Source organism: Rhynchophorus ferrugineus, unplaced genomic scaffold (assembly GCF_030347505.1).
Source record: "Rhynchophorus ferrugineus isolate W39M unplaced genomic scaffold, kcgeb_rfMv2 rfM2, whole genome shotgun sequence".
Taxonomy (NCBI): domain Eukaryota; kingdom Metazoa; phylum Arthropoda; class Insecta; order Coleoptera; family Curculionidae; genus Rhynchophorus; species Rhynchophorus ferrugineus.
In genome coordinates this window covers 44,509,020-44,534,848 of record NW_027472581.1, presented here as the reverse complement: position 1 = coordinate 44,534,848, position 25,829 = coordinate 44,509,020, and the positions used below count along the sequence as shown (strand labels likewise).

At 32.7% G+C, this 25,829-nt stretch overlaps 1 protein-coding gene and 1 long non-coding RNA gene across 3 annotated transcripts in view; one reads left to right on the top strand and one right to left on the bottom strand.

Annotated features, from left to right (window-relative positions):
- Positions 1-25,829, bottom strand: part of chm (lysine acetyltransferase chameau) — a 193,677-nt gene that overhangs the window by 30,305 nt on the left and 137,543 nt on the right. The window contains exon 13 of one of the 2 annotated variants that reach the window (XM_076393908.1): positions 22,216-22,335. The exons of the other annotated variant lie outside the window; for it this stretch is intronic. Within the exon in view, the coding sequence (XP_076250023.1) occupies positions 22,331-22,335 (5 nt within the window). The 3' untranslated portion in view covers positions 22,216-22,330. Of the gene's footprint in view, positions 1-22,215; positions 22,336-25,829 lie in introns of those variants that run through there. 2 annotated transcript variants of the gene reach the window in all.
- On the top strand, positions 19,693-24,830 carry LOC143189917 (uncharacterized). Its single transcript, XR_013004111.1, has 2 exons — positions 19,693-19,765; positions 20,382-24,830. It is a non-coding gene; the product is annotated as an uncharacterized LOC143189917 (long non-coding RNA).

The window sequence follows — 25,829 nt, the reverse complement described above, 5'->3', positions numbered from 1 at the left end:
TACTGCACTAACACGATGTCATCTATTAATTATTTTAAAGATATTGAATCGTTTTCCAACTATGACTATCTCAGAATAATAACACAAGACAATTACATAAAATTTAAACGATTACAAAATACATCAGTTTTATTTTACACAACAACACTGGCCTTGATTACTTTCTTGATAACTCAGTAATAAAATTGTTATATTCAATTTGATCCAATATATTCCCTTCACCTACTTGAATATAACAATAAATTGTGGGTACTAAAGCATGATTTTTTCTCCTCCATTATCCTTTCGAAATCCAAATCCTGCCAGGATATCTCAAATGCTGGTTATGCTGGGACACTGCAGGTCTACGCACTTATATCTTCTTCACAATGCGCTTTATACACTTTATGCGCTTTATACACACCGTCTCACATTCACATTTTACTATATATAATACAAACTGTCTCTCCGTGTTTTAACATATTCTTGTACATTATAATTAATTAATTTACCCAATTTGTGAATATACATATATTCTCCCTGTATATTAATATGTTCTTATACATTGTAATTGTTAATCCACAAAATTCTCATTGTTGTATCCAAATAACATATATATTGAAGAGACTTTAAATAAATAAATTTTCAAAAAGTAAAAATGTATTCTAATGTTATTTTAATGACAAATTAGCCTAAAAACAGTTCTAAATCCAAGCAAAACAAAATGTGATAAAAATAACCAACATTTTTAGAAAATGTTTTATGCCGCCATATTTTTCATGTTTCCCAATATACCCAAAATCTTTCAACGAACCACCTCATTTTATCAAATACCTCCATCAATCCTCGGCGTCACCCCAACAGCAACCCTTACGACAGACGGCCGAAATAAACCTACCTCCAAAACAAATATCTCCTTTTTCACTTTCCGATATTGATCAGGCGGATGGCTGCTGTCTACCTCAACTTTTACCCCATTTCGAACATGCGAAACAGTCCCAGAGGAATCGTGTGTCTGAAGGGTGAGGAGGGAGACTGGGGTGGGGAGACGGGTGTCCTCACACCTCTGCCGCCCATGCGTAACGCAATAGTCGGCGGCGTGGATAAGGACCCGATGAAAATCTAATAGAGAGATAATATATACGAGTTGGTGTGCAGTTCGCCAGTGGCGGAGGTATTTTAAAAAAACATGGGTATTTTTTAAAACAAATTAATTAATTTTTTACACATTTCTTTCACGCCAATGAGTAAACTGTATTTAGGAAGTATTCCTTTTTTATTTTTTTTCCTATGCTGCACTAAAATCACTAATAAGTTACTATATATGGTCCATCCACATACTAATGGTTTAGTTTTTTAAAAATATTTTGTTTCGAACCTCCAAACCTATTGACTGGCGAGTGATTGGAAATCATTCCAGAAGACATCCGGTCTTGCCCAGCCTAGTTACTGGCGTGACTGGGATCATTTTCCCTGTCCGATTTTACACTCTTGCCTATTGACAATCACAAATGTTAAATACGATCACGATTTACTACCATGACCTAGCAGGATTCGAAACTACGACTATCGCAACAGATGTCGTAATAACTGTTGCATTAATCACTGACTTAAACTTAATTAACATTTGATGGATATACTTCCGCCGGTACACTATAGATAGTTTTAAAACACGGTACAATTTTCACAAATAATCATTTAATTCAAAATGTTTTGTCTCTTCAAACCCCGGGTAAGTGAACTATGGTTGAGCAGTAGTACTTCTTGATGTTATTTTTGCAAACTTTTAAATAATTCGCAGATCTTTATAACTCTACAACCAATTACAAATGGCGTAGCATGTAGCCATTTCAGTCCACTCAGTAGTATTATTCACAAATGTATATGTCTCAATAATGTTACTTGTGGCCAGTAGTGCAGTATCATCAGCAAAGGTGCTCATTGATACATTAATCTGGCTCATCTGCATAGATAATATGTTTGCCAACTTGTATTAATTATGCCTAAATATAGCATTCAGTGAAAGATATACGGATTCTTCACTATGACAATAATATCAATAATAATAATAAATGAAAAAACGCAATGAAAAAAACAGTCTCGTTAATGGAAAACAGTAAAGTTATAACAGGGAAACTTGTAGTATTAGTAGTATTATATGTAGACAATGAAGCCGATTAATTAGTTTTTCACTAAAACACTGTTATTGCCAATGTATAAAATTGAACTGTAGTATTTATATATTGGGAAAGTTCAAATATTAAAGTGTAAAATAAAAGTGACGGTAGAAAAGTATATAGACATCAATATGTTCACAATTTCAGTGGGTTTTATTCCATAAAATATACAAATATTCCATCTATTCTTATACACTTCTCTAACCAAAAGCCTAACAAGCATTTTGACTGTGTAACAATCTTTGATATTTCCAATTTTTGCAGTTTTATTTATTTACGCACATTTCTAAATAAAATGGTCCGCCACTAAATATTATGTTGTTTAGTTGCATAAGAAAACCATCCAGTATTGGGCTTGATCATTTTTTAACTTGCTTCTTGCTTCTTAAGTTTGCGAGGTAGGATATGGTTTATTGAGCGCTCACGTGTATTTTGTGATATCGATAGACTAAACAAAAAGGAACAATCAAACCAATGTGTTTCTCCAGGTAAACATGACAATGTCCTGATATTGAGTTAAGTGAACTACCTACTATTAAGCTAATCATAGTAAGCGACTAGCTAACTGGAATAATTCATAAATGAGCAGGAATTATACTACATATTAAAGAGACAATAGCTTTAAAATATTTAAGTGGAGTATTAAAAGGAATGTAAGGAAATAATATTTTAAATATATTTATGAAGTTAAATACTCATTTGTGATAAGAAATCAGAAAGCAAAAAAAAATTGAACCAATAAATACGTTCTTCATATTGAAGTTCATATTTTAAACTCGAACACGAGACGGATAAATTACCGTCGCGCTATGGATTTCGTAATCGATCCGACGAACGATTCGGTATTCGTAACTCGAAGTGCAAGGGAACCAAAAAAGGTAAAAGGGGCTGCAACCGAAAACCTCTCTCGCTCCGCAGAAAGCACCAGACACCAGACAAAACACACCCCAACCCAGTCTAGCCAGGTCAACATCCAGAGGGGCGCGTGCAGCGTCTGCTTGCTAAGGCGAGTGCGGTGGCGGGGGAGCACTTCCGGAAGGTGGCATCTTCGTTCCGGAAACTACGACGCACCGCAGACGCCGCCAGCGAGAAACTTATCTCGTTTTAAGAGCTTTAATTTGTTTTGCAGGAACTTTTGATAATATATAATCATTTTTTTAGCAATTTTGATTAAAAATCAAGACAAAAAATGGAATTGTTGGGCAGTATATTCGCATATTATGCGGAGGAAGAATTTTTTGGCTTAAAATTTTTGTGTAACACGCGCTACAAATAAATAAATTCCAATAGAACTAAGTACGCCCAAATCAAGCAATCGGGAATAGCCGTCGGTGATCGGTGACAAAATATGTAAAAAAAAATATTTTAGGCTCTGGCCGACGCGCTGCCAGCTCCAATTCTTATATGGTAGATTATTGTTCGTTTCTACTGTACGTAAATCAACCACGGACGCATAATTTTTGAAATAACAATGTGGCAGCGCTGTACCACAAAATGCTGGCATGCAATTGAGAATCAAGAAGACAAATCCCTACATTGTTTTAATTTGAAACGGCATTAATACGGAGAGAATGGCAAAAAAACTGAAATAAAGACATTGTCAGAGATGAAAAATTGCTGTTTTAAAAATTGAGGAATGGAATACATAAGCGAAGTCTGGTGTATTGATTGTTTTTGCAATATATATTTCAAGTGAGAAATATATAAACATATAAACACTACACGAATACAGACTGCTACAGCTACATAATTTGAAAAGAATTAAGAAATTATGAATTATATTATTATTTTTACATACTTTAATACTGCATTTCATATGTAATAATTAAGAATAAATATTAAATAATAAATGTGTAAACTATATAGATATTACTCTACAAAGATCCACAAGCCGATCAAAGATCAGAATCAACCTCTCTTTCAACTTCTCAATCAACCTTTTCCAGTGATCAAAGAGAAAAATGTCGAAGAGGAATACATTTCAATAAATAGTACCATTAAAGTATTCCAAACAGTAAAACGCCAGGATTTAAAAATAATGATATTAGAAAAAGAACTTGTTGCAAGTGAAATCTGGGAATACCGAAGTGAGCTCTGAATAAACAGACCTGAAAAAATATATGTGGTTTATGGATAAACCATAATACTAGAATTTGAAATCTAAAATACAATTGTTTAGCTTGCCAAAAAAATTGAGAAGACCAGAGATCCGAAAACTCGTTGACCTAAATAGTATGTCAGAATTAAGATGCCAAACCACTAAATGTAAACTATAAGCAAGGGCAATTAGTAACATATAAATACACACATGATCAGCTAAAGAGCAATAACTATAGGAAACATCATCTAGATAAAAACAGACATAATAGTATGTACTCATTCTGAAAAATTAAATGAAATGACAAAAAGGTAGTTCCAGCTGTACAGCGTAGAATTTGAAGATAAAATTGATTAGAGAAAATATACCCAATAACCCGGTATCAGTTGATGGGGGTAAAATGATATTCTAAATATACTAAATATACCTCTGGATATATGGAATATCCCTGCGAATAAAAATCAAGGTTAAATCAAGGTAAAGCGAAAAAAATAATTAAATTTTATTAAATTATGTCTTTAATGAACACAGAATGGCAATAAATGATTTCAATGTTTCCTTTTACATATACACTATATTAATTTTATAACTTTAAACCTGCTATTACTGTTAAATTTTCTTTACTTTAATTTGCATCATTATTACGTTACTTTAAAACGTAATATATTGTATTTTAACGTAGTTAACTGTAAGATGATTCAGTAAGGGCGGGTCGAGATTGGTCACTGATTATTATACTAAAACACAATTTAAGTAAGCAGCTTTAATTAAAAGCATTAGCAGCGATATTTAACATGATTAATTATTATGATCAAAATGAGTGAACACTAATGAAAAGATTGCGCAACTTTCATCCATTTTGAGGCAAATGAGGTGGCTTGAAACGCGACTTTTCATTTTTCCTTTCCATTGCCAAATGGGAAATTAACGGTTCGGAAAAGAATATGTTAAAAGATGCGATATCGGCCGAGTTCACCAGGTAGTACGCATCGACAAAAACTGGTATTTTTTCGAAAAAGACTTTGGTGAAGTCATCACCGTCAACGGCAAGCTCTACAGAACTAGAATTATATTATTTTGAGCGTGGACGACATGCAGTTCCGGTAGGATAGCGTTACATATTACACAGTGGATGCCACAATACACGTTTTGTGAGAATGGTTATGTGAGACTTTTGTTTTTTTTTATTTCGCATGTTTAAGCTGATAATTTGGCATACATGATTTTATTTATAATTATGTTTTACACAGAGTTTGCTTCATCTTCTATATTATGAAAATTTTACGTATAACAATAGGTACGTAAAACAGCTTATAACTTGTATATTTAATTAATACTAGTTTATTTTGTACGTAAATCAGTTAATTAACAAAATGAGTACGGAATAAATACATCATTATATATTTAGCAACGTAAAATTAAATTATCAAACTAACTTAAGCTAAATTCCATAGCAAGTCTTAATAAGTTCATATATTTATTTAATTTCGGGGTCATCGCGTAGTTCTTCATTATTTACATAGCGATGTGCATTGGTAATTCGCAGCGTTAGTTTACTAATCGGATTAGAAAACAACCCCATGCTCGCACCCTACACGTCCAAATAAGCTTTATTATGGAGTGACAAAATAACATCTTTGATCTTTGGTCAATTTGAGTATCTTCCGACTAATCAGTACAGTTATTTAATTTTTAGTCTGACTTGATCTGCTTTTTGCCCAATGTGATTCTTCTAATTAAATATAATATTAATACGGATATTTCACTGATCCATCCCTAAGGCATCCCAGAAATGATGTAATTAGGTTTCTATTTTTTCGCCTCAATGCAAAACTGAATTTTAATTAATTGAAATTGAAGATTTCCCTATTCATGTTAATGTTTGTCATTTACATATACAGCCATATACATTTTGCCATAATGACCGTGCTGCCAGCAAATGTTCGAAGTACCTTTCGTTTAATGTTGGGATATCGGCAGTGCATAACAAATATAAAGCTGTCCCAAGACACTATAATATGGAACTCAAGATAGGTTTGAATGTTGTTGCTTCATTCGAGACTCTAAATTAAGAGTACTATATGAAAAGCGAAAAAAATGCATCTGGCATATTACCTAGGAAGTTTTGGGTATGATTCAGCTTTTAATAATATCCTATGAAATTTAGGAAATAACACACATAGAGGATATCTGTCAAAGAGGCATGATTTATAGATATTTATATATTGATTTACTGTAGCCTTGGAGGCGTTAGTCTTGATATTTTTACTAAAACGGAAACGAAATAACTATTAATGTATTTTTCAATTATTAAATAATTTATTATTTAAACAGAAAATCAACTGTTACAATATTTCAATGGTTGCGTTACACTTTGACATTAAAATGGTTTTCAAATTCAAGGAAATCATCTATATATTAATCGATTTAGCGAACATGCCTTCTTTTTTGACGAAAACGGAGGTACCTGGGGACGTGAAATTTGTCAAGACTTAAGCTTATACCAAGGAAGAATTTTTAGGCCTATTTTTTGTGTAATATGCGCTACAAATAAATAAATTCCAATAAAACAAAATACGGCCAAATCGAGCAACCAGGAATAGTCATCAGATCGGTGACACAAAATATATAAAAAAACAAATAGTTTATGATATGACCGATGCGCTGCCAGCTCCAACAACACTGCCCAAGCGTAATTTTTAATGAATAACGTAATAATTAAAATGAAAGTCTGACAACGCTTTACCTTAACATGCCGATTTAAAACGATATTGAAACGGAAACTGAGTGTGTTAAAATATTATTAAATGAAATTATTTTATTTTAAAAAGTGCTATTTAAGATTTTATATTACTTTCGGTTATTCCCATATTACTGGAACTATTAAAAAGTTCTGGAAAGCTTGGATAAAAGAAAGACTAAAAATACGAGAGTGGTTCAAATATGATCGAGACAAATACTCTGACACGTTTATTTACTACTGAAAATATTTACAAAAATTTAGAGTTTTTCTAGGTAATTTCCCTTACTAGTTACGCATTTTGTCCATCTTTTGGGCAACTCAGAACCAGAAATGCTGTAGACAAAACAATATTTAATGGAATTAGTAATCAGACAAATCAAAAGTTTAAAGAATATAAACAGAGTTGCTTCGAAAAATATATAAGTGAATTAAGCTTGGAAGTAGACGATTACTCGCTATGGAAAGCAACTCGGAGATTAAAAACGATCAAAATGAATAGGTTTGACGGAACGATGAAAAAACTGAATAATTCACAGAACACTTAGCTAACGTATTTCAACCAAATGATATAGAACCTACAATAGACTTAAATCCTGTTTATCAGCCCGCTGTAGTTGTAAATCTGATTTCTCCAATGGAAGTTGCCACAGAAATTGACAATAACCTCACACATAAAAAGGCTCCTGGAATTGATGGTATTTCACCTGGGTTATTGAAAGAGCTGCCACGAAAAGCAATAATCATGTTGACATATATATTAAATGACTGTTGCAGTTGCTAATTGACTGAAGCAAGTTCCGGAATGTCTTAAAGTTGCTCGAATAATTATACTTAAAAAACCTGACAAACTGGCTGAAGATGGATCCTACAAGGCCTATTTCGCGGCTACCTGCGATATCAAAATTATTTGAGAAATTTCTGTTAAAACGTATTAAACCATTCGGAATCACTATTCAACAATCGACCAAGTCTACAGAGTAACAGCGGTTGTTGAAAAGCCATTCGAACAAAAGATATACTTCCCTTCAGTATTCCTGATGACTCACAAGCTTTTGGCCGGGTATGGCATTTGGGATTAATCTATAAAATGAGCAAATTGCTACCGCGAAATTACTGTTGACTGCTGGAATCAGACTGACTTTATGTCTGCTCTATATTGCTAACCTGAACAGTACTTGGAACATTTGCTGACGACACAGTTATAATAGCAAAAGATGTCCTCTGTCTAAGGCTATAGAAAAAGTACAAGTAGCGGTCAACACGATCTACAAATGGACTACAGACTGGAAAATGCAGCTTAATAACTCCAAATCTGTCCATGTTAATTTTGCATTGCGGCGAATTGGCTAAAAATTAATTATATCACTTGACGGATGCCCGATTCCTAAAGCATAATCAGCAAAATACCTCGATGGTAAGTAAAACTGGAAACATTATGTGAGACAAAAAGCAGAGCAAATTAGACTCAAAGTCAAGCAACTGTACTGGTTAGTCGGAAGATAGTATCAGTCAATCAAAAAGCCTATTTGGACTTATGGGGTGCAAATATGGGGTTGCATTGCAACATCAAACCAACTAGTAATCCAACACATCCAAAAAACAAAGTTCTACGATTAATAACCAATGCTTATTGCTACGTGACCAACAAAGAGCTGCACGATGACCTCGGAATCAAATGGATACACGAAGTGATCCAAGATTTCGCCCTAAAACATGAAACACAGCAACGTGGAAGCAATACAGCTATTGGACAACACGCAAGAAATCAGAAGATTGAAGCGAACCAAACCACACGAACTAGTTTAGTTTATAAGCGTATTTTTAGCTTTAGATTAAATAAATTTGTCAATTAAGATTGTACAAGCATATCAAATGTAAGATGTAATTAATTAAAAAAATATTTTTAACTAACGTTATATAACAAATACATTTCTGATTTTATATTGAAAATACCGCAAAAACAAGTTTTAGTAACATATCATTTTAAAATTATTGACTTTACTCTGTTATAAGAGAAACATAACTCAATAAGTTGTGGAGATTACTAGTATTAATTACTATTGGATGAATAACTTTCGAATCATTAAACTACCAGATGTACTATCAGAATTGATTATTGTGTGTATTACTGTAATGAGGAATCGCTTGATTCGTTTGATTAGTGATTTTTGACACATACAAAAGCTTAGGTGCATACACATAAAATTTATTATACTTGACACTGATCAACGCAAACACTGAGTTATTTAGACATGTTTTGATATATATGGAATTTGGCTTTAAGTTTCTGTTCTAAACAATGCATTAAATTTAACTGACGACACCTCGCAAACCGTTTGATCTTAAATCAAAGCGAATAAAAAATGCCGAGCAAATCCCGGACGCTTTATAAAAAGACCAGTAGAAGCGACCACAAAGGAAGGCCCCCAAAATAATATTCGAATTCCACTACTCCCCAGGGCTCTAAATTAAAAAATAAAACCATTCGCTGGCCCCCCAGCTCTCACCGGGGATGATTCCAGTCCCGCCCCAGACAGCGTGCAACGATTGGCATCAGACAGAACGCACTCCCCGAACCCCTGACGTCTAGCCGGGTCAACAGCCCCCGAAAATGCACGTGTCAACGCCAAAATTCGCTTCCGCTCGGATTTTACCGCTTAATCTAATTACTCGAATAGATGCATTGTAAATTGTTTGTTATGCTCTCGTGGGTCCTTTGTATTAGTATTCATGGATAGAGACACTGTTCATTAGGCAAGAAATAATTAAAATTTGATCTTAACCTAAGAATATCCTGAGAATCATCATCCAACAAGTTTTTAGAGACGATATAGTTTAATATAAATATTATATCAAAAGAAAAATCTTTAAAAAATTAATAACAATAATTCCATCATTCTCCATCTGAAAATTTGTCAAGCAGTGAAAACTCGATGTTGAAACGGATTCAAAAGATGTTTTTCTCCTTTTGAATAGATGTCTGAAAACAGTTGATCCATCAACCGCTAAGCTGTCTAAAAGTGATTTGATAGTAAGTAACGGCCTTCGAACTCATTTGGTCCTCCAGGCCATTTTTTAGCATTGACATCCAAGTCGCCAATTTTAAACGGTGAAACCAAAATCGACAATCGCTTTTTTGTCTTTGATGCGCTTCAGTAGCAAATCAATATCAAAAAATCAATATCGAAAATTAATAATAATAAATTTAAGTAATTCGTGGATTAGCGTTTGTTTACACTGAAAAATCAATACATTTTAAAAAATCAATAATATTATTCTAAATGGAAAACTATTTTCTCATATAGAGATCATGGAATTTAAATGGTTTACTTTAATTATTTCACCAATGGATATCGGTAATCAAAATGCATAAAAGCACATAATAGTAATTTAATAAAATATTTTTAACAAAAAAGTTAAACCGACTTTAAAAAATAAATAAGGAACTCACTAAAAATTTAAAAAATTGTTAAACTTAGGTTTTTAACACAAAAACCTTATTTCACCTATCTATTACACACAATTTAGCTAAATACCTACCTAAACATATTTATCTATTTACAATATTATTTTAACTACTACTAACTGACAGTTGGAACGCGTTATTGTTTAGAACAAAAAAATGTTGTTTTATTTCATAATAATACCTATATACTTAAAAATTGATGCTTGAAATGGCCAAAAAGAAAAAAGGTAAGGTCAAAATATAATATTTTCTCTTTACTTCTAAGAATCCAAATGTTTATTGGGGTGAACGTATTTTAAATTCATTTTAAGAGCAGTTTTTAAAGATAATTTAATTTTCTCATTTCTCCTTCATATTAATGTTACCTCTAAACATTGTTGAACAATTCCTTTAAAATATTAGCCAGTTTTTGTTCAGAAAACCTAGTTAGACAATTTCATGCAGTTAAGTAGTAAGTTATATGAAAAACTGAATTCACTTAGACAAGAAAAAAAAATCGACCAAGATAACGCATCGATTCAGGCAACTTAATCATAGCTAAAATTTGCTTCTTCCATCTGACTTTCTCCAATTCTATCCACATATCAGAAATTATTTCAGGGGAAAGAGAGTGGTTGTAGTTGCCGGTACAGTGATTTATGCAGGACTGTCGGTACGCTAATGAGATTAATGGGTCCATAAATTGGAATAAAGTTGAAGAGAAATAATAGTATTCTTACAATTAATTAATTATAGTCATTCACCGTTTCTGGAACCGACTTTGTAACTGCAGTGATTAAGGAACGATTCTCCTGCTGCTGTAATAGCCGAATCGTGTAGAGTAAATAATATATATTTGTTTCATAAATGTATGTTTAGTATTATTTATAAATGTGATTGTCCATAAGTAAGATTATAAAATTCAAGAAAAAAACCCATCAGTGTCACACCAACAACTAGGCTGCAATGTCTTGAAGTTGAAAGCCCACATTAGGCTGAAAGTCTAGTCACTAAAATTCCAAGAGATATTTTATATATGTTATGTTTCTCGACTAATACGGCCGGACTGTGTAATCTATTGAAAAACGCTCAGTATCGTTTTGTGTCGCCGTTGTTTTAAGTAAATTAAAAGTGTTTATGTTTTAAACCCATTCACATTTCATAACTGGTACAGTCGGTAGATTTCCTAAGAGATTATAGGGATGTTCTCTTTTAAATTCATTCAATTAACCAGAATCAAATCAATTATCAATAAAAGAAGACAGGTTCTCGTTGGATTGACATTCGATGCGCAGTTACTCGAAGCATTCCTTGGTGTAGGTAAGTGGAGTTCGTGCAAAAGAATCGCAGCTCAATGTGTAGGGTCACAAAAGGTGGATTGAAGGTGCTCAAATACTCAAATTCATTAATCCAATTAGGAAATTTCCAAGCTTTGAAAAACATTCCTAATATAATCATAGCAGTTCAAGGTGTAAGGTCACCAAAGGCACATTGAAATTGTAAAATAATATAGTCTACTAGAATCTTGACAAAAGCTTGCAGTCCAGGATGTACGATCAGCAAAGGCATATTGTAGTAGCTCAGCCTCTCAGTATAATATTCTAATTAGGAGCCAACAAAAGTTGGGAAACCATACCATGAAAATTTGGGTAGAAAAGGTAGGTTGTGCCATTTCGAAGATCATGAAAGGCAAACTAGTGAACGAAGGTGGTGGTTATTTCTTTAGGAGGGCCTATTCTTCCTATCATCTGCCTAGAGGAATAGCGGCCATGTGCAAGTGCTTGTATAAAAATTATGTATAATGTAACGTAAAATGTCTAAATATCGCAATTGTAAATAAAACAATTTTGTTTAAACCCCTTCACATTTCATAACATTTCGTCATTTATATAAATAAAACTTGAATTAAACCATAACATACATAAATATGCCTTCTAGTCATTAATCATTAATAAATTCAGTAATTATAAATATACACTAATTTAATTCCTGAAAATTATTTCATTATAACGCCACCTATAACCTTCCTATAACGCCACCTGTATATAGTTGTTTCCTAGTAGCGTCCTATCCTTTGCTAATCACGGTCAAATTGAGCTCCAGCTATAATTTCTTTGATCGAATGCACCGACGCCGATGCGTAACGCAACGGTTCTGCTCAGGGGGCATCGAACTCGCACCATCCCCCAATTGGGGCAGGTCGGGGCTGGAGGGTCGTTGAGCTGCCGGTCGCGACGCGTAAAAAGGCCCCACAATGGACGGAAAGTGGCGGTCGTCGACAGGTTCCCCGGCTGTAGTTTCCCTTTTTTGCGTTGCGGATGGTCGTGCCGAGAGAGGGGATTTCGTTCCGTTCGCTTTTGGATTTTCGACCCTCGAAAGAGATGTTCCAAATCGCTCTTCCAATTCAACGTTTCTATTTATTGTGACCGAATTGAATCGATAACAGGCTGATGTAAACACACTAGAACGTTGTCGTAAAACTCCTTTCAGCTTAAAAACATAAATGTAAACATTCGTCGAGAAAGTTATACTTAACTGCATATAAAGAAACAATGATGTATAAATTTTTTAAAAATTTTAACGAAATGGACCTCTTACACACATTCTTGTATAAAAGTTCAACAGAATTGAACATGAAATTGGATTAGAGGGTATGATAAGACGAAAAATTGACTAAACCGTTACCGTATCGACTAAACTGAATAAATATTTAAGAAATTTAAAACTTATAAAAAATGTTAAATATATCATAAATAAATCATAATCTCTTTTACCAGTGCTTAAAACTTTCGATAACACGTCACTATAAAGCTTAGGAAATAAGTACTAATTTAAACTATACAGAACGTTAAAACATTACTAATCATATGAGAATCAAAAAAATAGTTGTTTCAAAGATATTTTGAGTTATCTGTATATAATTGTTATGTTAATTGTTATATAAATAAGTGGGTTAAGTAACAATTCCATAATATGTTCAAAACCTTAATGATTATTTTACCAAAAGTAAAAAAAAAACACTGTCGTATTTGGTGTGTGTTGTCTTATGTTTTGTGTACAAATTTGGTGCATTCTTTCTTGTTTCTGGCTCGCTTAGATTATTATCTGGCCCTTTCCGTCTTTGGATCAATAATTCTGATAACCCGTCTTTATTTCATACGCTGTAAGTTTTCCACTACATCATCTCATTTCTATGTAATCTTCTGGTAGTTTTATATTGTATTTTCTCATTTTTGTGATTCTCATCCTGTTCATTTTTGTTACTCCTCACACTCTTCTAAGGTATTTCATTTGCGCGTTGTTTCAGTTTGGGTGTTGTTAGGAATTCTAGTCTGGATCAGTTGTTACCAACCAACCAAAAGCTCATTTCGGCATTTCTTTCTTTTTTCATATTCTTATATTCATATTCATATAATGCAGTAAAGTTTTTCGGTCTAACATCTCTTTATTATTTATTTAAATATTTCCCACAAAATTGGCCTTATATTTCACCCTTATCGTAGGCCTGCTTGAATTCTGAATATAATCTGCAATATAATCCATAATCTACTACCATCCATTTTCTACTACTCGGTTTAAACTCTTCTTTTAGGTTAATATATGGCCTTGTTTTTATGAATATTAAATATGCCTTCCTTTTTGGAATCCGTTCTATGATTTTGTTGGTACTTTACCTATTACTGACTTTAGATGATTATGTATTCATAAATCTTATACCCCCAATATAAATGATAATAGTTATTCTGTTATAAAAGTCAACAAATGAACACAGGCCCACGACTATATATATATATATATATATATATATATATATATATATATATATATATAGGAAATATGATGTCGAACATTTTATCTGGTAGTCAAAAGGTAACAGCCATATTAGAGGTCTATATTTCTCGAAAACTATCATCTCTGAAGAAATCTTTTTGGATATTGGGGTGAATATCTTAAACCACCTTCAGATTCGTACTGATGTGACTAGTAGGAGTAAGGCATCTGAAAATACACAAACGCTTCAAGATAAAATTTAGTGCAAAGTGCAAACACCCATCGATATATTGATATTTCAGATTTAATAAAAATAATAAAATTGGAAATTTAGTTAACATAAATATTTGCATAAGTACCTATAATTACTATAAAATAATAATACCTAAGTAATTGCCAATTAGTTATTTTAATATGTGATTGCAACTAAAATATTTATTAGTCATTAAATATGTGATCTAATTCTCTGTAATGTTGAAGTGCTGTAATAAATTTAAAAAATCAAACTGCATATGACATAAATTAGTGTAATTAGTGTAATGCCATTAAGTTATGGCTACTCATAATAGAATAATAATTTTTAATAATGTTAATCCTTCAGTAGTGATAATAATAAAATGTAATAAATCCAGAGAACTCTATCTATTTATAATATTACCAGCTAACCCGACAGAGATTGTCCAGTCTGAGCAATGAATATTCATTCTATTAGAACTAATATAAATATTTTGATGGACAATATTGTTAGTTTTGTTTCCTAGCGCGAAAATAAATAATGTTGACGGTTTCCTATTTTTTGAACGAAGGAATTTACCAAGAAGCATTAAATTTAATTCAGGACATGTGCTTGATGCTTACCAAGCTTACCATTAACACAATTAGGAATGACAATTCTCAAGGCATTTAATTAAGGCGAAGTTGAGACGCGAAACCCAAAGCAATTCCGAAGTCTTGAAAAATACGTTCCTCGTTTAAATCAGCAACAACACAAATGTCTACGATACACTCATGAAGATAGTGAATGATGGAACTGGCGAAATTTTTTTTTAGATACTCCTGATGTAACTAGGAGAAGGTTTTTAATGTAATTGATATCGACAATGATTTAATAGCAAAATAGAATTGCATTCGCACGTGCTCATCAGGCATCGCAGATAACTTGTTGGAAGGCGGTAGAAGGCTTGTAGACGGAAATTCATTCAGACCTCAAGCTCAAGCCGTTGAACATGCAAACTAATTAAATTCTGCGATAATCAAAGTGTCACAACAACACAAATTGATGAATGCACACCATCGTAGACGTAAACGTTCCGTTAATGCTTCAATTCTAATATTAATAGATCATTCTAATATTATATATTAATAGATTATTCTATATATATATATACCATCCATAACACAAGTGGCCATATATTGAATAAATTTCGCATTCAACGTTCGTTTACATTTCCAAACAATTATTTCGGATAAAACGCACCCAAAACACAAACTCTTTTCGTATGTGATTAAATACGGGGGCGCCGCCCTCCCGCCAGACGGCGGTCCCCTCGTTCTGTCCACGACCCCACGAATTTATTGGAGTAACCGAATCAGAAAAAAAGGGGAGCACTCCACGAGGGATAGGACAATGGTAAAGGGGTTGTCTGTCTGGCGATTTTATTACTATTTTGGGTACATAATGATTTGTCGATGGCGATAACATTGAAGTGGATTTATCTGATGAAAACTTGCCGGCACAGGGGCCGGCTCTTCATGAAATTGGTTAAGGAAGTCCTTTATACAAGGGCGACGAGTAAAATTTACGCGTAGGAGTGATATAATGTCTTAATAACTATAATAAACTGACCGATTCGTTAACCAAAATTCGCCTACTCTCACGCATTCGACAGATATAAGATCATGTGATTTTTATCTAAATGAAATAAAAAATACAAAATAATGAACCATTATTGTGTAAACCCTCAAAAATATTGGTAACATTTCAGTTCGAAGAATAAAGTTTCCTCAGAACATTTAATGCCATCATTGAATAAATAATTAAGTCAACAATAAGAAATTATATTATTTGATTTACTAAGTTGATCGAACAAAACCTATATCACTGGAATATTGTGAAGGATGATGAAAAATATTTTTTATGAGAATATTTAAAAAGACATGGGATATATCCACATCCCCACAGATTATAGCAATTTAGAAAGCAACATTAATAAGCTCTTTATTTTTATTCTAATATGCTACGGTTTAAAATACAAAGTACTTATTCTACCATAGACACTTTAGGCTTAACATTTATGTCATTGTTTTAATGTGTACTGAGTTTTACTTCTAACTTCACTCAATTAGACCAAGTGGTTTTACTTCTCTTTAATCTTCTGATTAAGCCATCATTATCTGGGAGCTGGGGAACCTAAACATCGATGTGCTAGTGGAACATCACGTTATTTACTTACGTAATTTACGCAGTCTTTGATAACGTTATCGACAGTTTCTACATTCAGTTCCTTATGCAAATTGTCGTTACGAATGTGCCATGGAGCATCAACAATATCTCGAAGTACCTTGTTTAGGAATGTTTTTATAATATTTCGATTGCTTTGGCTGGTACCGCCTCAGAGTTGAATACTATATAGCCCACGCCGTTTTCAAGAGTTGTTGATAAAGCATGAGCTTATTTTATACTGACAGGGCTGAATATCTATTTCAACTCGAATTCTTGAGATTGTTGTTAACATATGGCTCCCACCTGAATTTAACATCAAAAAACATACAAGGCTACTTGCTGATTTATGGTTTAAATGCTGGCTTGTGGTTGATTCTTTTTTGGTAAAATCAATATGCGCTGATTTATTCTTATTTTGGTGTGCCATTTTTCATTCCAGTAATAGCGCAATATATCCGCAATGGCTGTTTGTGAATTTTCAGTTGATTCAGTGTTGTTATCTTCAATGGCTACGATTTCAGTGTTACTTACAAAAGTAGCAACCAGATACAACCTAGATAAAGGATTGGTCCCAGTACACTCTCCCATGGCACATCTGCCTCTATTTTCTTCAAGTCAGCGTAGACTTCTTGTATGATTTTGAAGTATCAGTCAGTAATATATTTGATTTTTGAATATCGGCCAAGGAGTCACTTTAATCTTATTCTTTAAACCTTCATGTCAAACTTTATCGAAGGCTTAAACAACATCTAAAAAGATTGCAGAACACGCTTTATTTATAGCGATTTTTCTATAACATTGGTAATTCTATAAACCAGATCAATAGTGGAATGTTGGTGCCTGAAGGCAAATTGACGATCCGGATAAGATGCTTTTCATATAGTCGGATAACCAACATAATCAGCTTAACTCTCAAGCTTCATTCACGATGGAATTCGTATTTTACCTGATAGATGGCGCAAGATTAGATTTAATTTTGTTGCTGTTGCTTAATTTCAAGTAAATGTGTTGAAATATATGTAAAAATTAGGTGATACATCTTTATTAAGTAGTATTTAGATGCAAACTATCTTGATTTATCAAAATAAACACGTGTTCTACTTTAATACTGTTATCTTAGGTTTTCTTCGCGATATCTATTAGTGAAAAGTATAGTGTAGACAATTGATAATCAATAAAAGTTAGCTGTAAAATTATATGGTTCTGGTATTTCTCTACATAAAGTAAGAGTTTTCTTTTTAGTACTATTCAGTTATTCAGTGTATCGAGACGCTAATTATGGAACGCTGAAAATTAAATTTTCAACATTCATTCCTTTTATTTTTTGATTTGAAGAAATTCGCTGCTCCAGAAATAACTTTTAGAAACTTATAGTGATGTTGTTCCATCACGTTCCAACTGTCGGTTTTGGTTTTAATTGGTCACATTGATGCTAATATCAAAGAACGTCTAAAAAGGAGATCCAAGAAGATCATAGACTTCAATGCAAGCTTTACCAGATAAAAACTCAGCTCAAAAATTGCCACTTGAATTGCTGGGAAAAAAGAAGACCCTTGCTGTGCATATGGTTGGGATCAGTAAGGTATAGTATATTAAGAGTTGCAAAAATCGAAAGACAGTGTTACTGCAGATGTCTAGCGACGTTAATTAAACAAATAGAACGACGTATTGCTGTAAAAACGACCAGCAATAGCGAATAACAGATATTAGATATTTTGCATATCATGAAGTGAGTTGTGAAAATCACATTACATTGTGGCAGCTTGATATAGCGATTTGTGATTACCACTTGTTCAGATCGATGGAGCATTGCTTGGTTGGCATATATTTTAAAAATATTGAAGAAGTGCGAAAATTGTATAAAATGATGGAAAAATAACTTAATTAATATATATTTACCAATTTTTCTCAATAAATATATCTTTAAGGTGAAAAAATTATCAAAGTACATATATCACCTATCTCAACGAACAACGACCTGTTTTAATAAATGCGAAAGAAAAATACGCACACATATTCAAAACGCACCTATCCTTAATCTCTATCAATATGCATTAGTATGAATATTTAACTACAAATTGAATTATAATTGTATTGATGATAATGAAAAGTAAAATACGGGCCTGTAAAACAAACAGCGTGAATAAATTATGGGGGGCATTAGCCCGAATCCTACGACATTTATTAAAACAGCAATAACAACATAACTGCGCGATCGTAAAAAAGCCATTATAAAAATATTTTCCGATGAAAATGCATTCCGCTTAATAATACCCGTATTTCCCGCTGTGGCGCCATGATAACCACGATTGTCGCTGTCTGGCACACGCCCTCTATGGGTTAGAATGGAAATGATCGTTAGAATGGAAATTCTAGTTTTCAAAATTTTCTGAGGGTTAGTTCCGTCCTTTCGTGTGGACTACCGGAAGCTAACTGATACTCGATGGGATGGACTGAACCATAAAAATGACATCTGCAACACACCTGCTATACTGACTTGACATTGACAAGTAAAACGGTGAATAAAATTAAGTCTAGTTTAACTTATTAGAATTCAAAAAAACATGCGAAGACTTCTGACCCTGTTTTTCAAACCTTTCCGAAAGTAGTTTAGAATTATAAATTAGTGGGGACTGATTTGTTTAACTATAAAAATACAAAACAAAATGAAAGGATAAAAAAATAAAGTATTATCCAATGGTGGTTACTACATTTTTCCATTTCAAATTTTCATCACAAAAACATAATTCCAGTCATCATTTGTGGCGATACCTTTTACGAGCAGATTTTTCGTTCCTCATGCTTCTCAGACCATCAAATAGTAATCGTTAGAACAACCAATAACTAGAAGGTACAATATCAAGTTTCATGTCAATATCAAGTCAACTCAATGACAGATGCACTACATGTATATGTACTACTTTAGCATTTCCGTATAATTATTTTGGCGCAATCATTTCGTAATGCGCTTGTTTCATATGACCTTAGAGTACCTTCAGATTCCTTTGCCTCAAATGTTTTTTTTTCATATGTTTCAGAACACCGCAGGCCATCTAAAATCGCAATGTTTCGGAGAAGTAACTAATTCCAATTTCTATAGCAATAAAACGTAAGTATAACATTAGAGGAATATTTTTAATATAATTTCAGTATATCAGAAATAGCAATTTCGTTTATAAACGAAACTTGATTGATCCACAACACATGATAACCACAAACAAGAAATTCACTAAAAAGTGAATACATTCTTGATATAGAATGTGAATACAATTACAACATATTTGATTCTGTACCACACTAAACGTTTAATATTACTTGCTTGCAGCTATTTTGATCTAAAAATGCAAAGTATGTAAAGCAAACAACTGTCAAATTCGGCGATTTTGCACTCATTTACATATAATAACAGTCTTTCATTAAAGTGTTATTGAGCTAATCAGTGTATAGGGATGTTAATCATGGAATGCTCAAAACTGGATTTTCTATATGTTTTTTTATTACTTTATTTTTGAAGAAAGGAGCTGCCAAAGCCCATCAAACAACTTATGGTGATAGATGATGAACAACTAAAACATGATAGTTTTAATATCAATTACAAAAAATGGCTTGGAAAACCAATCAAATTCGGAAACACTAAATTGCAAGACTGATTGAGCGAAAACTCAGATCAGATTTAAATTGTCAATTTCATGAATCATAGCAGTTAATGAATCAACCATTTCTAGGTGTTGACATGCGATCAGAAAGATGTAAAATGAAGGAAGAAAGCAACCATACAAAATGACTGAACACTCCATAATTACCAGACCTGGCTCCATGTGACTACCAACTTCTCGCGCCGACGATGTACGTGTTTCCAGAGCAGCAAGTTGCTGATTGATGAAAAAAGTCAAAAAATTGCTATATCAATGTTTTAGCTCAAAGGAGAAACTGTCAATAAATGTGAAAAATGTATAGAACTAAATGGCAAATAAAATTTAATTATCCAAGGTAGGTAACGTGTTTTCTTTACTGGAAAATCCGGAAAGAAATCTGGTATAAACACCTTGTAAAAGATATTTAGCTGGAGATAGCTTGGAGATATCTATCGTTATATAATACTTCTAAATATTATATAACTTTAATTATATAATATTTCTTGGATTTTACTCAAAACAGATACAATAAACAACCAAATAAGCTTTATTTAAGTATATGCGTCAGAAATTGATTTATATAAATGTCCCAATTTTCAATAAAAAGTTGGGTTTACTTTCACATGCTTAAATATTTATAAAGAATGAAATATAGCGGTGTAAGTGCTTTGTTTTTGATATGAAAATGTAGTCGTGTAACCAACAATATTATATTTTCCATTACATGTCATTTTAAATTATAAACTGTAAATATCATGTTAAATTATATCGATTTCTCGATATAACTCGTACAATCTCGACATATTGCAATTATCTTAACAACTGAACATTTTTCTATCAGGCATATTATAGATACGAAGTACGCATGAAAATAATAGTTTTATATAGAACGTTTCGTTTCTTTTAAAAACTAACGATCATAGAAGATCAGATATGACTTTTGTATTGTATTATGTGCTTGCTTTATGTAGTGCTCACATTACGATGTAGATTGATGAGTTGCGAAGTATAAATTTAAAAGAAATTCTTATAAAAACAACCTAACCTAAGTAGTTTATAATTTTATAATTTATAAATATGGTATTGTCATGCCACAAGAAAGATTATACAAATATTCTGATTAATATCTATTGTACAAAGTATTATTAATAAATTCCTCAAAAATGTGTTTAAATATATGTAAATTATGAGTTTTTTAAAAATAAATGGACTATGAATTAATTCTGAGACACTACATTGCAAATTCAAGGCTTTAATCAATTATCGCCATTCTATCAATCAAAAACAAAACACAATTGACTGAACAAAAGACAATTGGAAGAATTTGGATGAAACAAGTTTTTCAGAAATTTTGAAATATACTCCGAGTTGTCATTTATATTTCACTTTAAAACGACTTCACTTTTTTTTGACCACTTGATATTTTTTCAAATAAAATAACTGCAATCAGTAGACATCTTCCATGATGGCTTCATTAGGTAGGAGCACTAGATTCTTCAGATTCAAATATCAAATTTCCCAATCTCCCAGAGATGCTCGTGAACATTTTTAAAATATCTAATTAAATAATGAGGGTGGTCTCAGAGTAAGAACTAAAGACCTTATGAAAAAATTATTTGTGGTATAGGTATAGGGTATGCGAATAAATTTAATGGATTTTTAAATAATTCTAAAGCTTTATTCAAAGAAATGTGTACAACCTGCTTATTTAAAACACACCAAATACAAATAGTAATCAAAAGAGGCATCGCCTAGTGATAATGGTGGATGTAGCAAAGTTTTCCATTTGACCATTTTCATAAATATTTTCCAGTATATCTATAACACGAAGTTGAAAAGAAAAAGACAAAATATGCGAAGCAGACATAAAATCGTTAATATGTAAATATGACAGATATCTTTACATTTTACTTTACCCAGTTGGTGTCTTCTTCTTTCATTGAGTGTATTTGAACATCCAGTAACACATGTGATGAAAAGTCCCGGACCTAACACATAGATGGCGCTAGTTTTATTGCATTCGCCACTTTCAGTTAGTACTAACCTTCAAAAGAAAGCTGTTAAAATTTCATGATATTCTAATCACAAGTTTGGGAGTTATTGTGCTAAGTGTGACACTACCTTTTTATTTTCAAAAACAATGGACCAAAAACAATTTTGTGTTTTAATTTTATACAGCTTCTTGATGGGAAAAATACCGTTCAAGGGAAGCAATGACATGAAACGTGTTATAAGGACTCAGCTCCATCAGAAACAATAATAAAACATTGGTATGTTAACTTCAAACGTGGTCGTAGAGATACCGATGATGCAGAACGCAGTGGACGTCCAAATGAGGTGGTAACACCAGAAAACATAAAAAAACACAACATCGTTTTGAGTGATGGAAAAATGAAGTTGCGTGAGTTAGCTAACATCATGAAAATATCAAAAGAACGTGTTGGTTTCATATTGCATAAGGATTTGAATATGAAAAAGATCTGTTCAAAGTGGGTGCCGCGTTTGCTCGTGCTCGTGCTAATGAACGTTCTGGTTTTTGGTCAACAGTGAATGATTCTGAGCAGTGTTTCGCCATGTTTAAACGTAACAAACCGGAATTTTTGTATCGCTATGTGACCATGGATGAATCATGGATACATCACTTCACTCCGGAATCAAAACAATTGTCACCTGAGTGGACAGAAACTGATGACAGGCCTACTTTAAGGCTACTAAAAGATAAATCGTTCTACAAAAGTAGTACTGAAATGTTAAAGCAGCGCTGCAATGATTGTGTGGCTGTTGTTGCAGATTATGTTTCAGCCCATGTGTTATGCTATATGAAAAAAGTGAAAATGACGAGACTAAGTTTACTTTTTCTAAATATTATTAATTTATGCTAACATCTGCCGTTAAGCACTTAATGTTATTATCAATTTAAAAACGATTAAAAACAATTAGTAATCTTGATTAGAAAATGAATTCCACCCCTTGTTTCCGATTATTCATACCTCCACGATGGCCAGATATTTCCCCGAGTGGGCAACCGACGACGATGCATTTTTAAAGCACCAATGACGTGTCACGCCATCGCCTCATTACAAATTTCCGAACGCCACGCTACCCCTACAATGACTGATGTTAATTTGAATAGTTTATTTACGTGGGTAAGGTCCGGCACTGAAAAAAAATGGTTTGTTTTATTTTCGACTAAATAGTCGACAATCCCTTTAATCCCTTTTACGCTCCCACAAAAACATTTTATAGCCCTCATAGCTTATTCAGCTTATGCAGTTATCCTTTTATCCACAAATATGATAAGATCTAAATCTGATGATCATCCTAACCCATGACCAATCCTCCTTAGACCTGACCCTTGTTAGACTAACATGACTATAGACTTTAAGTTGCGACTTACTGGAACGATTGTACATACAATAATGTCGATCCAATCATATTCTAGCATAAACGAAGCCCCTCGATTTCTTAGAATATATAGTGACGTTTTAGTTCCGATATATAATAACTCCTGAAGAGATTACCGAATGGAGCTATATTATAATTGTACCATCTGTAGAGCTTTTAGTTATAGTAAACCTATTTGTGGGTATCGATTGGACCCTCGTTCGCAAATTTGCATTTCACTATTTTTTCTTTAAATTCTATTAAATTAAATTAATAATTATATTATTAAATTAAAATTACTATTTATTAAATTCACTATTTTTACCCAAAATTCCATGGATGATTGTATGAAATGGATTTCCAAATTTTGGTATCTCCAATAGCTCACAACTAGCAAATGGGCTACTAAAATTCGCACATGGTAACCCCCTCAGTTGTGATGCTTGCGAAAGGAACAAGGAATATTGTTCGCAGCACAGATTTCTACTAATTCTAGTATTCAAGTCTTAGGGACTTCGAGCACCTTCAATCCACCTTTGGCATTACAGATTCCAATCCAACATGTCTTCTTTCTTATAAGCTTCCTTTTATTAGTAAATACTTATAATATATAGTGATTTCGGTTAATCCATTTATTCCAGTACTGATTATTAAAAATGAGCGAAATAATAGGTTCGACCCATATAGATACAACACCTGTTTCAGCTATCAGCTCAAAATACCTCTAAAGCAGTAAATTGACAACTGCCTCAATTCTACATAGGCAACTGAATTTATGACAATCCACCATTTTATTGCCTGTCTGAAACTAAAGCACATTCCGACATGTTACGGATACTTAAGCAAACGGATATGTCAGATTAATTTCCATTGCGATATTCAAATTATCTGAGAAACTGCTATTAAAACGTGTCCAAGTCACTTACAAAAATACTATATGCACAATACGGACTTTGATATCAACACTCAACAATCAACACACACATCAACATCTCACAAAATCCTTAAAAGTTTTTAATCAGATATGGGATTTGGGAATAATCCATAAGATGAGTAAGTTGCTACCATAAAATGTCAAGTTTCGTATGAAGGGGCATTTTCAACATTTAAATCTATTTCTGCTACATACTGCAGATATCCCAAAAAGAAAAGAAACAATCCTTGGAACATCTGCTGCCGACACAGTCATTATGGCAAAACAAATCTCAAACTATAAATGGCAAACAAAATGATCCACAAATGGATTAGAGACTATAAAATACAGCTAACTAAATGACAAAAAACCTAATTATATCACTTGGCAGATCCCCGATTCCTCAAGCAGGACCGGCGAACACCTTGGCATCCATCTCGATGGTAGTTAAAATTGGAAATATCATATTAGACCAAAAGCAGAGCAGTTTAGATCCAAATCAAACAACTGTACTAGTTAGTCGGAAGATACTCCCAACTTGACCTAAAATTAAATAGCTTAGTTTATAAGTATATTAATAAAGCCTATATGAACTTATGGGGTTCAAATATGTGCCAAAACAAAGTTCTTTGGTTACTGATCAATACCCATCGCTACGTAACCAATGAATTAGACGATGACCTCAATGAAATAAAATTGAATAATAATGAAAAACAATGTTACTAAATTCTAGTAACATAGAGGACAATATGCAGCAAATCAGAATATTGAAGCGAACCAAACCACATAAACTTGCATAGTAAGTGTTTAATCTACTGATGTATTTGTCCCATACTCGTCCTGCTGGCACAGAACAGAATAACAGTAATAAATTGATTTTATAAATTAAGACTGCATTAAGTATTAATAAATTCATTGACTTCTACTTAAACTCAAATAAATATCAGACGGTACAGCAAACATTTAAGAATTTGAATTTGAAGTTGAACAGCATGACAAATCTACCAATTGTGAAATTTTAAAAAATGATATAACATCTTTGTAGAAGCACTTGATAAATATATATACAACGATGAAGATACTCCTAAGAATATAAATTCTAATATATTTATTTTGTGATAATAAGCCTGTAGCGGCAGAAAATTGTGAAGGCGGATAGAAAAATCAATGGTAATACATTTTACCTCTACAAATTTAGCAGTGGAAGGGTTCGGATTCATATTCTAATATTGATAACAAAT